Source organism: Eptatretus burgeri, chromosome 21 (genome assembly GCF_056783735.1).
Source record: "Eptatretus burgeri isolate ZD-2024b chromosome 21, Ebu_testis_v1, whole genome shotgun sequence".
NCBI classification, from domain to species: domain Eukaryota; kingdom Metazoa; phylum Chordata; class Myxini; order Myxiniformes; family Myxinidae; genus Eptatretus; species Eptatretus burgeri.
In genome coordinates this window covers 1,312,925-1,325,830 of record NC_140981.1, presented here as the reverse complement: position 1 = coordinate 1,325,830, position 12,906 = coordinate 1,312,925, and the positions used below count along the sequence as shown (strand labels likewise).

Here is a 12,906-nt window from a genome sequence, read left to right as displayed (position 1 = left end):
AGCGAAGAGCACTGTTGTTCCTCAATGATGGTGCAACAGACAGAGTGAGAGCGAGAGAGAGAGAGAGAGAGAGAGAGAGAGGGAGAGAGAGAGAGAGAGAGAGAGAGAGAGAGAGAGAGAGAGAGAGAGAGAGAGAGAGAGAGAGAGAGAGAGAGAGAGAGAGAGAGAGAGAGAGAGAGAGAGAGAGAGAGAGAGAGAGAGAGAGAGAGAGAGAGAGAGAGAGAGAGAGAGAGAGAGAGAGAGAGAGAGAGAGAGAGAGAGAGAGAGAGAGAGAGAGAGAGAGAGAGAGAGAGAGAGAGAGAGAGAGAGAGAGAGAGAGAGAGAGAGAGAGAGAGAGAGAGAGAGAGAGAGAGAGAGAGAGAGAGAGAGAGAGAGAGAGAGAGAGAGAGAGAGAGAGAGAGAGAGAGAGAGAGAGAGAGAGAGAGAGAGAGAGAGAGAGAGAGAGAGAGAGAGAGAGAGAGAGAGAGAGAGAGAGAGAGAGAGAGAGAGAGAGAGAGAGAGAGAGAGAGAGAGAGAGAGAGAGAGAGAGAGAGAGAGAGAGAGAGAGAGAGAGAGAGAGAGAGAGAGAGAGAGAGAGAGAGAGAGAGAGAGAGAGAGAGAGAGAGAGAGAGAGAGAGAGAGAGAGAGAGAGAGAGAGAGAGAGAGAGAGAGAGAGAGAGAGAGAGAGAGAGAGAGAGAGAGAGAGAGAGAGAGAGAGAGAGAGAGAGAGAGAGAGAGAGAGAGAGAGAGAGAGAGAGAGAGAGAGAGAGAGAGAGAGAGAGAGAGAGAGAGAGAGAGAGAGAGAGAGAGAGAGAGAGAGAGAGAGAGAGAGAGAGAGAGAGAGAGAGAGAGAGAGAGAGAGAGAGAGAGAGAGAGAGAGAGAGAGAGAGAGAGAGAGAGAGAGAGAGAGAGAGAGAGAGAGAGAGAGAGAGAGAGAGAGAGAGAGAGAGAGAGAGAGAGAGAGAGAGAGAGAGAGAGAGAGAGAGAGAGAGAGAGAGAGAGAGAGAGAGAGAGAGAGAGAGAGAGAGAGAGAGAGAGAGAGAGAGAGAGAGAGAGAGAGAGAGAGAGAGAGAGAGAGAGAGAGAGAGAGAGAGAGAGAGAGAGAGAGAGAGAGAGAGAGAGAGAGAGAGAGAGAGAGAGAGAGAGAGAGAGAGAGAGAGAGAGAGAGAGAGAGAGAGAGAGAGAGAGAGAGAGAGAGAGAGAGAGAGAGAGAGAGAGAGAGAGAGAGACAGAGAGAGAGAGAGATAGAGAGAGAGAGAGAGAGAGAGAGAGAGAGAGAGAGAGAGAGAGAATGCTTCATGATACTGGAGACAAAGAGAATTATGAACAAACCACGAGAGCACCAAATGGTCACCACATTGTGAAGACCAACGCCACGTTTCAGCGTCATGTTTTACACAAAATGATCTAGACTGATGGGGAGACTGTCACGTGGCACAGTTTGTGACGTGACGCACAGTTTGTTTGGACGCACAGTTTGTTTGGACGTGACAGTTTGTTTGGAACAAGGCTTAGATTAATGAAAATTTGTCCATCCTGACAAATCTCACACTCTCACATAGGGTCTCTCTGAAAGGACCCTTCAGAACCCCCCCCCCATCTACTTTCTCAACAATCCTCTTGAAGAAGTCCTTTCATACAAGCTTTTTGGTCTCACTGTCTGCCGTGATCTTTCCTGGAAAAGCTACATTTCCAAGCTGGCCTCCAAAGCCAGTTGTCGACTGGGAATCCTCTACTCTCACCAACATCAACTCGTCCTGGGAATCTTTTCCAAGATATTTGCTCTCTCTCTCCCATGCACAGATTTGTCCCATCTCGTCTTCAGTTGTCATCCCCTTCCTCCTGCCGATGGTACACTGAAGCTTGTGGCCGTTCGTGCCTGCTATAACACTCCCGACATTCCCATTCCCCCCCCCACCACTCCTGCCCTGCACTTGAGATTCGTGTATACCCGCCTGTCTGTGTAAGGTAAGTCAGGAGCCGAACACATGCTGCGCTCTTCCTCTAACCTGATCATCTTTCTAAATCTACTCTCCCGAATGATTGATGGCACCCGTCTTACATTGTTCGTCCATAGACAGGTAAGAATGCGTAAGGGGCTTTTCCAGAAGGGTTAAAGGAGGTGAATTACTTTTCTTTTGCTGCATGTGATTGCTGCATGTGCTCGTGTAAATCTTGCCTTGTAAATACCTGCTCATCGATTGCTGTTTGTAAATGCATGATTGCTTGCTTTTGTCCTTTCCTTCATTGGTTTGACGTAGTGTGTACGTAATAGAGAGACGGGAAGATTTTGCCCTCACTGATTGGCTCAGCTGGTTTAGCCAATGTGTAACCCACGGTTTCGCTCAGCCGTAATAAGTAGACGGGTGGGCGTTGAGGGTGCGGTCCCCAAACCACTGGTAGGTAATGCGGTTTTATTGCATGTGATGACCCTGACCGGTTTGGAGGTGTCAATCGGCGTCTGTGGTTGCCTAGCAACCTGCCAGACCACAGAGTTATCCGTGGCTGGTGGCCTCAACTCCCGAGTTCAGGCAGCGGGTCAAAGAGACCCCCCTCATGACAGCCCCAGACCGAAAATGTCAATAAATATCACAGAAATGATACGATTGTTTGATCAATTCAGCTTATTTTCCGAAAAACAAAGGTTTACATTTGCCAAGACCATGGCATCTCAACGATACCCAACGAACCGGTGCAAACTGCAGAAGTTTCCTTCTACATTATCAGAAGGAAGTTTAATGAAATAATTTGACACCAAAAACAAAAACAAGGAAGTGAACTTCTCCATGAAACCGTCACATGTAAAGTAAAAGGAGTGAAGGTTGGAACGGAGTATATAACTGCTCCAAACATCTTTAAGTAATTGTACACAATTCATTACAATGACAAAGCAACGGTTAACCCCGACGCGGCAAGGTAGGTTAACTCGTCTTCATTATCTACACATGAAGCATCACAGAAGACAATTTCCAACCGATCTCCAAACTGTAGGCTGAGCTTCATCAGATGCTGAGATCACGTGGTGGATGATTGTAACGTGATGTGCGGAGCTGCTGGGATGGCTCGTCCTGAAACATGAGGCAGTGTTTGACCACAGACGGTGCATGCTGCATCAAAACCCAGCAGAACTTTCTTACTGCTTCTCCTTCATGACCTCCTGACGAGCATGACGGTTGAGCGCAACTCTTCGAGCGACATCACGGACTTTCAGATCCAGGAGTGTCGCGATATTTTCCCAGCTTTGGCCTGCTGGGACGTGGCTGCTGATGAATATACTTTTTCCAAGAAGAGCTTGTTCCTTGTGCGGCGTGAGATTTTCCACGAGGGTCATTTCATTTGAAGCTCGGACATCTTTTCACCTTTTGCCGGTCCGGAAACCACCGTCGTCGGCTTTTCGGAAGTGTTTTCCAGTTCGGTCGAAACAATCGCCGTGGACGAGGATCTTGGAGCTGATTGTTGACCTACGTCGGCAACGGTGGCCGGAGACGTACTTGGTACCGGTGATTCCATCACGGAAAATGATGGACGTCGCTCATGATGCCGGTCGAGGCTGTATTGACTGAGGGGGTATCCTAAAGGGTTCTGACAGTGAATGCAGGAGTAACGAACTTGCTTATGAACCTCGTCATAATTCCGCACCGCGCCATGAGAAAATGCCAGGTGTTTCGCCAGTTGCTCACGAATGTCCTGGCGTGGTCCACAAACGATCTTTGGGCAGAGGAAGCACAATCCACTCGTACGCTCATGGGCCAACGACTGAGCGACCTTCATCCCACGCTGCACGGCATCAACGTGCACCTCATTCTCCGCACAAAGGTCTTCATGGTCCTTGAACAAAACCTTTGGCTCCATTTTCTTGCTTCTAAATGGCTGTTGAAGATACTTGTCAGCCTTGAGAATTTTCTCAATCTCCTGCTCTGATACTGTTACTCCAACTTCGGTGTGTTTCAACTTTAATCTCTTAACCATCACTGCAGGAGAGAAACCGCTTTGGTCACAACCCAACTGTGTCCTCTTCTTCCGGTGGAGCATTTCTGCGACTGGCCTTTCATGTTTGAAATGTTCATTTGTAGTGAACGTGTTGACATGATCTTTCCATGAAGGACGGCCCTTCTTCGAGCTCTGTTCAGACGCGGACAATGCCTGACCTCTTTCGAAACCACGTGACTGCTGGGGAATCTGCCGTGCTGCTGGTGTCATCGGAAGGTTGGTCGTGTGCAATGGATTCAAGACGTTGCCTACCCGAGTGATGTTGTACATCACCAAGTTTGGCTGAGTGGTTGTTTTGGAAGTGGTTGTGCTGACTGCAGTCGTCATCAGTTGTGAAAGGTTGAGGAACGTGGACCTTTGTTGCCTGGGCGGGAAGAGCATTTGGTCGTTTGATGGAAGTCGCATCGGAGAACGTGGCTGATTGCTGCCGAAGGAACTATGACCAGGAACTGGCTTTGAAAGGAGTGCAGGGGGTTGCGAAGGAGAAGAGAGCCTTGCACTCTCGTTTGTGGCTACAACAAATCCAGGTGGAAGAAAGTGTGGAGGTTCCATTTTAAGAGGTGGTGTTGGAGGCAAGCCTCGGACCACACGGGGTACAGCGGTGTTCCTTATCGGGCTGTGTCCCATCGATAAGTGCTGCTGAAGCAACTCTTGGTTGAAGCCTCCCTTCCCACAGAGCGGGCAGAAAAACCTCTCTCCCAACCGGGCCAGTGCTGAAGGTCCAGTGGTCTTTGGAGCTGGAAGGATGCGTTTCGTATTGGGAGCTTGGGCTGATTCAAACGGACGTCGAGCTCCTGTCTGGGACGCAGCACACGAATCGGTCAATAACTTATTGAGATATCCATGTTATGCAGCTTTATGGCCATATATCTCGATGGTAAAGGATCACTTAAACATTCTAGGATCTGCATCTCGACCCAGATCTTCACAAACAATGGAATAATTTAATCCTTGTCACACACCCAACCTTTCCACCAAATTTCGACCGCAGAAGTAACGACAAACAGCACTCGGTTGCCTGCAAACCTCCGCTACACTGAACAGTATATGTTTTGTATCCCACTGATAGGCCGGATCTGGATCCAGACCTGAAACAAAAATCGAATCCACTTGTTCTTGTCGCCGAACCAACTCATCCACCGAGTTTTGTCACAACTCGTCCACAAATGTTTGAGATATCATGACGTACATCGTTTTTGGCCCCATCTCTCAATGGTGAAAAACCACTTAGAAATTAACAAATTGTCATCTCCAGATCCAGATCCAGATCTTCACAGAAATCTAATTATTTCGTCCTTGTCACACACCCAACCTGTCCACCAGGTTTCGGCCGAATCCGTCCATCACCTTTTGAGATATCCTGCTCGAAGACAGTCCACAACTTTTTCTGGATAAAATCACAAGCTGGTCCAACACGTGGAACATGTCTTTCGATCCTGACAAATCTCACACTCTCACTGTGTCGCTCCAAAAGGACGGTCTGGAACCCCCCTTCCCCCCCCCCATCTACTTTCTCAACAATCCTCTTGAACAAATCCTTTCATTCAAGCTTCTGGGTCTCACTATCTGCCATGATCTTTCCTGGGAAAACTACATTTCCAAGTTGGCCTCCAAAGCCAGTCGCCGACTGGGAATCCTCCGTCGTGCAAAGTCCTTCCTCGGCCCACCTGAGCTCCTGACCACGTTCAAAGTTTTTGTCCGCAGCCTGATGGAGTACTGCTCTCTCCTCTTGGCTGGTGCTCCTGCCTCTCACCTTTCTCGGCATCACGCTGTGGAATCCCAAGGCATTTAGGATCATTGGTATCTCCCACGATGAGGCTGAGTCTTTGGGCCTCTCTCTCTCTCTCTCTCTCTCTCTCTCTCTCTCTCTCTCTCTCTCTCTCTGTCTCTCTCTCTCTCTCTCTCTCTCTCTCTCTCTCTCTCTCTCTCTCTCTCTCTCTCTCTCTCTCTCTCTCTCTCTCTCTCTCTCTCTCTCTCTCTCCCTCTCTCTCTCTCTCTCTCTCTCTCTCTCTGTCTCTCTCTCTCTCTCTCTCTCTCTCTCTCTCTCTCTCTCTCTCTCTCTCTCTCTCTCTCTCTCTCTCTCTCTCTCTCTCTCTCTCTCACCGCAGGCTGGTCGGTGGTATTTCTGTCTTCTACCGTCTCCTATCCGATCTCGCCCCCCCCCCCCCGGTCTGTCTGTGATATTGTTACGAATTTGGAAGTTTACTGCACTCAACATTCAGTAGTCCCTATGGAGTTATATCGGTAAGTATGTGTTTTTTAGACAGTTTCCTTTCCCTTGTCTAATGGGTAAATAAATGTTCATGCGCTGTGAGTTACTTTTGATAGTTAGGAATTCCCTTCGTTTGTAACAGCATCAACAACGACAGCAACGGATTACTACAGCTCTGCAGAGAACAACGACAACCCTCTGCTCCCGGATTCTCCGAGCGCTCAGTGGGGGAGGGGTCGAGCCGCGCGGAGCGCATAAAAGGGGAGTCAGTCAAACGGGACAGGCAGTCTGTCTGTTTGGTCTTGGTCGTCGTCGTCATCTTTGTTCTCCTCATCACGATCGAGAGCTCAAGCGACGCCAGTCCCCGCAAGAACCGCAAGGGTCACTCGCCGGTGTCCGGGTTCGGCTCGCCGGACCGAGTCAGCTCGAAGACCACACGAGGTGGACAGGTCCAAGACAGACCCTGGTCTTCAGCCCGACTGTCCTCCGAGCTGGAGGTCCGAATAAAGACCATTTGGTCCGATTCTTTGGGTGTGCGTGCGTGTGTCCGTCCGTGGGCCCCTCGACTCAGTGGTAAATTGTATCAGTACTTTTTGCCTGCACATACGTGTATTCATTAATATTCGGTTTACCTCTGCCCTTATGTGCTCCCCTCATCCCCAATTGTGAATAAATACCCCGATTGTTGAATGTTTCAGCTCGTTCGTGTCCATTCCTCCATTGGCTTCGCGTGCTGCATGTTGGAAAGTTAGCCAAGCCTTTGCCATGGTAACGGGATATTTGGGACCAACGGATGTCGGCGATCAAACCGCTCAGAACCCACACGGAACGGGTACGCTAAGCGGCTCGTTCCGTATGGGAGCCGTCGAGGGTGAATTTCCCCGGTAGTTTGGACCACGTGGGTATTCAGGTAAATTAAAATTGGCAATCGACCCTACCCCACGTGGTCTGTCTATTGGCGAACTTCGGTCCAAAAAGGGACCCGTACTTTTCCGAAGAAGTACGATCTGAGTTCCGGGCGATCGGTCGAGCCGACTCTGCGGCTCCATCTCGCGGTCGTGTTTGCGGACGACGCCCGGCCCCGCAACAATATGTCCTCCCCATATTTCCGCAGGGAGCTCAAGGTCCGCCAACAACCCCCTTCTGGTAAAACTACCAAAATCACGAATCACTGCTCACCTTCACTCTTTCATTCCTCTTTTTCCCCACCTTTGGAACAAACTCCCTCACTCTCTCCAATCCCATTCTTCCCTCCAGGTATTCAAAACAGCTGTTCACCACCACCTCTTATCATCGCACATCCAAATCCTTGATCTTTTCTACCCCCGTTAATCTATGCCAAGCCCACCTCCATCAAATTCCCTGCTTTCCTTCCTGAAATTCCCTGTAATGTCCATCTTGTATTCCCCGTGTTCCCCACCCCATCCCTCTTCCTTCCACAGATCTCCTAATGTCTCTGTTCCCCACTGTTTTGTCCTTCCCTCTCCCGCCCCCCTTGTCTCATGCCCCCCCTTGTTGTATGTTGTGTGTTCGCTCTCATAGGAGCCTCAACATTGTATACAAAAAAAAAACAAACAGAAAAAGACAGACAGACAGACGTGGGTGAAAACATGTGGCAGAGGTCATGAACAAATATTGAACACGTCACGTGACCATCAACAACCTTTTCAAACAATAACTTGACAAAGTCAAGAGGCCGACATCACGACAAGAGTGAAAATTCCTCCATCTTTTACCAAGACAGGTTTCTTTGATGGTAGATCAGCCATCAGGTTCCATTCTGTATTGTCAAAGAGCATCTGCCTAACCCTCTCATCTCGCTTGCTCTGCGACACATTGCAGGAGTCACACCTGCGGCATTTAAATTCCTTACAAACAGAGAGCACCGGTGAAACTTTCATGAGATATACTTCCTTACCGGAAAGAATTTTTTGTAAAGATCCATGCCGATTTCAACCAAGACCTTCCGAAAGGTTCTCAATCTTCTATCACCTTGGTGACCACCTCGGAACTTCTGTCGGGGAGGTTGCAGCTCCTTCGCTTCATGTTCTTCCAGATGTTGCAAGCCCTGCTTCGTCTGAAGGTGCCCCCGCTCTTGTGAGTCACGTGTCTCCGGCAGTGGCTGCCTCTGTTGCTGAAGCCAAGACATTCGTAATCCTTCAGACCGAACTCCAAACGGCTCGCTTTGTTTTCTCACCACCTGCTGTCGTGGCTTCTGCAGCAACAATTTCTGATGCTGTGCATTCTGCTGAACTAATCGCTGCCGTCCCTGTTGCCACACTTCCTGTACATTTTGCAGCTGCACTTTGTGGCTGACCTGCTGTTGATTATGCTGCTGCGGCTCCTGCTGCTCCTGCTGGTGCAAACCTTGCTCCGCTTGATGTGGATAATGTTTGAGTGCTCGCAGCTCCAGCCATTGCTTCTGGTCATCGTCATGTGGTGGTGGTTCATGACGGAGTTCATGCTCTTGTGGAGGTGTCGGACCGTGGCGCTGCTGCTGCTCTTGCGGTCGAGAGACGTGCTGCTGCTTCCGCTGTTGCAGTGGTGGAGGCGCGTGTCGCTGCTCCTGGTCCGGTTGATTATTTCCATGTGAATGCTGCTGCTGTTGACACAATTTGTGTTTGGGTTTATGCTCCAACAGCCCCTCCTTACTCCTTTGCTCCATTTGTTGCAGTTGCAAGTCATTGTCCTTCTTCAGTTGGAGCCCCTGTTGATGCTCCTGATTTTGCCGATGCAGCCCTTGTTGTGGCATACAATGCTGATGTTTTTGCTGTGAAGATGTCTGCTGCTGGTTCTTATGTTGATTTAATGCCTGCTGATGATGTTTTGATTGCCGCACCAAGTGTTTGGGTCCCTCTTCTGGTTTCTGCAGAAGCCACTGCTTGTCTTCAACAAGTAGCTGTTGTCCCTGCTGCTGCTGCTGTTGTTGTTGCTGCTGATCCTCCTGGCCCAGTTTCTGCTCACAACGATGCGGCTGCCGAAGCTGTTCTCGGAGTAGAGGCTGCTTCTTCCTTCCCTGACGATGAATCTCAGCCCAGCCCTCATGATCTTGCAGCTCTGGCGGCTCTAACCACCCCCCATGCTTCCGTGGCTCCGGTTGAGCATTGAGCTCCTGGAGCTTTGGACGACCAACGAGCTCCCACTGCTCGGGCTGACTACCGAGCTTCTGTGGCTCCAGCCGACCACCGAGACCCTGTGACTCCGGTCGACCACCAATCTCCCGCGGCTCCAGCCGAGACAGACATCCATGATCGTGCAGCAGCTCTGGCAAGCCCCCACGCTCCTGCAGATCCAGCCGGTCCCCACGCTCCTGCAGGTCCAGCCGGTCCCCACGCTCCTGCAGGTCCAGCCGGTCCCCACGCTCCTGCAACTCCGGCTGCCCCCCACGCTCCTCCAGCTCTGATTGTCGCTCCTGTTTCATGATTGAGTGATGTCTTTGTTGCTTTTGATTGTCTTTTTGTTGCGGTGGATGGTCAAGATCGTGCAGATCAAGATGACAATCTTTCAGCGGAAGGCCATGCTTCCACTGATGCAACTCCATCTAGGAGATAAACAAACGCACCGCCCCTTTCATCATTGTTCCATGAAAGCATCAGTTGATTTTGCAAAAGACAGTTACATCAATTGAAAAAAAAAAAACACCGCATGTGAACCAAGTGTCAATGTATTCATAACCTTCCTCGAGCAGTCCAACAAACAAATGAAATGAAAAAAAAAATTAAAATACAAAGAGGGAGAGAGTCAAATCATTTGAATGGTAAACACGTGTAACGCAAACAGCGAACGCACGAAATTCAAACATCTGAAAACACAACAGCTTGATAAACAGCCTTGTGCAAGGGATGTCTGAACCCACAATGAGAAACACAAGATTGGACATGTTCATCTTGATGGTCCAGCTGAGTGGAGGAGTCAGCTTTGGCTCCTTCATGATACTCCATTTCTTGGACAACTGTTTCATGAATATTTTCCAACTGAAATTAAACAGACAAGAGTCAGGGCTGTTAAATAGGCCACACAAGGCTCGTTTACAGCACATCTTCGAGGCCGTTTATGACCAGACAGGGCCGTGTGAAGTCGAGCTTTGGTTCATCACGGGTGATAAGGGTTGTTATCAAGTTTCATCGAAATTGTGTGTGTAGTTTCTGAGAACAAAGCAAATACCTATTTTTTTGGGGGGGGGGCAACCGAGCTGTTTGGAGAAGGAGAGAAGAAACTCCCTTCGGGCCCGATTTTTTTTCCTGCCATGAACAAACTTTGGTACGTGCACGGTGGTGAACGTTGTGGACACATTCCGAGTGTTTGACCAGCTTGTGATTTTGTCCAGGTCTGCAGAGAATGAAGAGGCTGCTGCTTGCCCATCAGAGGGATGAGAGATGGTATGGCAAAGGGTGTGGAGTCATCAGCAAAGAGATAAAGAGGATTTTCCAGGGAATCTGAGAGATCATTGATAAAAACCAGAAAAAAAAGGCACAGGGCACAGAACAAGGCCTTGAGGAACTCCAGCCTGGATAGGAAGATCAGATGAGAGAATTCCATGAAGAGCCACGCATTGACTGTGACGGGAGAGGAAGTGTCAGCGAGCCATGAGTGGAGATTGCTTTGGATACCGTAAGAAGAGAGTTTGGTGAGCAGGGTGGGATGCCACACCGTATCGAAAGCTCTCGATATGACAGATATCTGGATCCAGATAAGATAAATTTTTTTAATTTCTAAGTGATTCTTCACACTTGAGAGATTGGACCAAAAATATAAATGGGATGATATCTCAAAGAGTTGTGGATGGATTATGACTGTGGATGATTGTGGATATATCCCACTCCTGACACCAAATGTATCTGGATCCAGATAAGATATTGTTTTTTAATTTCTAAGTGATTCTTCACACTTGAGAGATTGGACCAAAAATATAAATGGGACGATATCTCAAAGAGTTGTGGATGGATTATGACTGTGGATGATTGCAGATATATCCCACTCCTGACACCAAATGTATCTGGATCCAGATAAGATAATTTTTTAATTTCTAAGTGATTCTTCGCACTTGAGAGATTGGACCAAAAAATATAAATGGGACGATATCTCAAAGAGTTGTGGATGGATTATGACTGTGGATGATTGTGGATATATCCCACTCCTGACACCAAATGTATCTGGATCCAGATAAGATTTTTTTTTCATTTCTTAGTGATTCTTCACACTTGAGAGATTGGACCAAAAATATAAATGGGACGATATCTCAAAGAGTTGTGGATGAATTATGAGTGGATTATTGTGGATATATCCCACTCCTGACACCAAATGTTACTGCTTTGGGGAGTACTTGGACCCCTTTCCCGGCAGATGACCATGAAGCCAATGAGCCGCGGATAACTCCAGGGATGACGGGTTGCGAAGCAACCACAGACACCATCTGAGATGCTTAATCTGGGCAGGGTCAACAGTCTGAATCCCGCATTTACATTCCTAGAAGATTAATCACCCCAGATTTGGATTGTGCTTCCCAGCGCTCCACTGTTACCAATCAGAACGGCTGAGCAACACAGTTAGTGGAACGCTGGCTATCGTCCGTCCGCAACAAAACAGCGGGACAGAACTCCTTTTCACTATTACACGCTATGGTTTAACACTCCAACCTAACCAATGGAAGGAGACGACCGCAGTTTGGAAAATGATTTTTAAAGGTTTACCAAAGGGACGTATTGACAGGCAGGCAGTGTCACACAAGAAAGATCTTACCCCGAAGCACAGAAGCAATCTCAGTCAGTCATCGTATCACAATCTTTTACCTACACAGGAACCTCAAGCATGCTGGGAGGAGAGAAGAAAGTTTGGGATACAGAGAAGCGAAGTGGGTGGGGTATTGAGTCGAGCCCGGCCTCACCCACACATCAGCCGGACAGCTTACGTGGCAATGAACAGGATGTGTGGTGCGGGTGAGTGAGCGGTGCAGGTGAGACGTGAGGTGTGTTCAGTTCAGTTGTGTCGCAACGGTTGCCAACCTATGGTTGTTTGTCCGTGCTTTATCCCTTTTAAATGCTGAGCGCCAAGCAAGGAAGCAGCACGTACCAATTTTAAAGTCATCGGTATGACCGGTATGGAGTTTGAAGCACCACCCTCCCAGACTCAGAGCGGACGCTCCAACCTTTACACCACCGAGTCCGGTCAAAAGTGTATGACGTCGTGATCACGTGTCGAGTTTCATACCGATATGACGTCACGAACTTTCCACGTGGGAACGGAACCATCAGGGTACGTGACACTGACACACACCTTGGTAAATGGTACATCGGGTTCACATCACGGACGAGGAACATCACAGCAGATATCAAGTTGTTCTTGGGAGACAAGTTGGGAGACACGATGACGCGTGAGGAGGCGGGGCGAGCACGTAGCGTGCACGGGCTTCCCCGACACGGTGATGACGTCATACCTCTGGTTATGTCCCACTCCCAGCTCACCACCCCCTCCTCCCACCGGATCCCTTCCTACTAACCGGGTCGATTTTGCTGCTCCTGCCGGTCGAGGATCCGTGCCGTGACCAGAAACGTGTCGATGATCATCGCCGGTTATTCGAAGTGGACGACCATATGTCTCTGGGGTTCCACGAGTACCCGTTTCGCGTTCCCGTTCTCGGAGCCTCGACCCCGTTATGAAATCTCGGACAAACGAACCGCCGAACCTCCCGTTCCGTTGTCCCTCCGCCCGTCCTTTGAAAGCTTGGC

At 49.1% G+C, this 12,906-nt stretch overlaps 1 protein-coding gene across 1 annotated transcript in view; it reads right to left on the bottom strand.

The window, feature by feature from the left end:
- Nucleotides 1-2,700: 2,700 nt before the first annotated feature.
- LOC147008130 (uncharacterized) overlaps nt 2,701-12,906 on the bottom strand; it is a 10,714-nt gene continuing 508 nt past the window's right edge. Inside the window, exons 1-3 of the mRNA XM_085865523.1 lie at nt 12,678-12,906; nt 8,100-9,722; nt 2,701-4,767 (exon numbers count right to left, since the gene is read on the bottom strand). The exon at nt 12,678-12,906 is cut by the window's right edge and continues 508 nt beyond it. Of these exons, the coding sequence (XP_085721649.1) occupies nt 3,307-4,767; nt 8,100-9,722 (3,084 nt within the window). The 5' untranslated portion in view covers nt 12,678-12,906 and the 3' untranslated portion in view covers nt 2,701-3,306. The remainder of the gene's footprint in view (nt 4,768-8,099; nt 9,723-12,677) is intronic.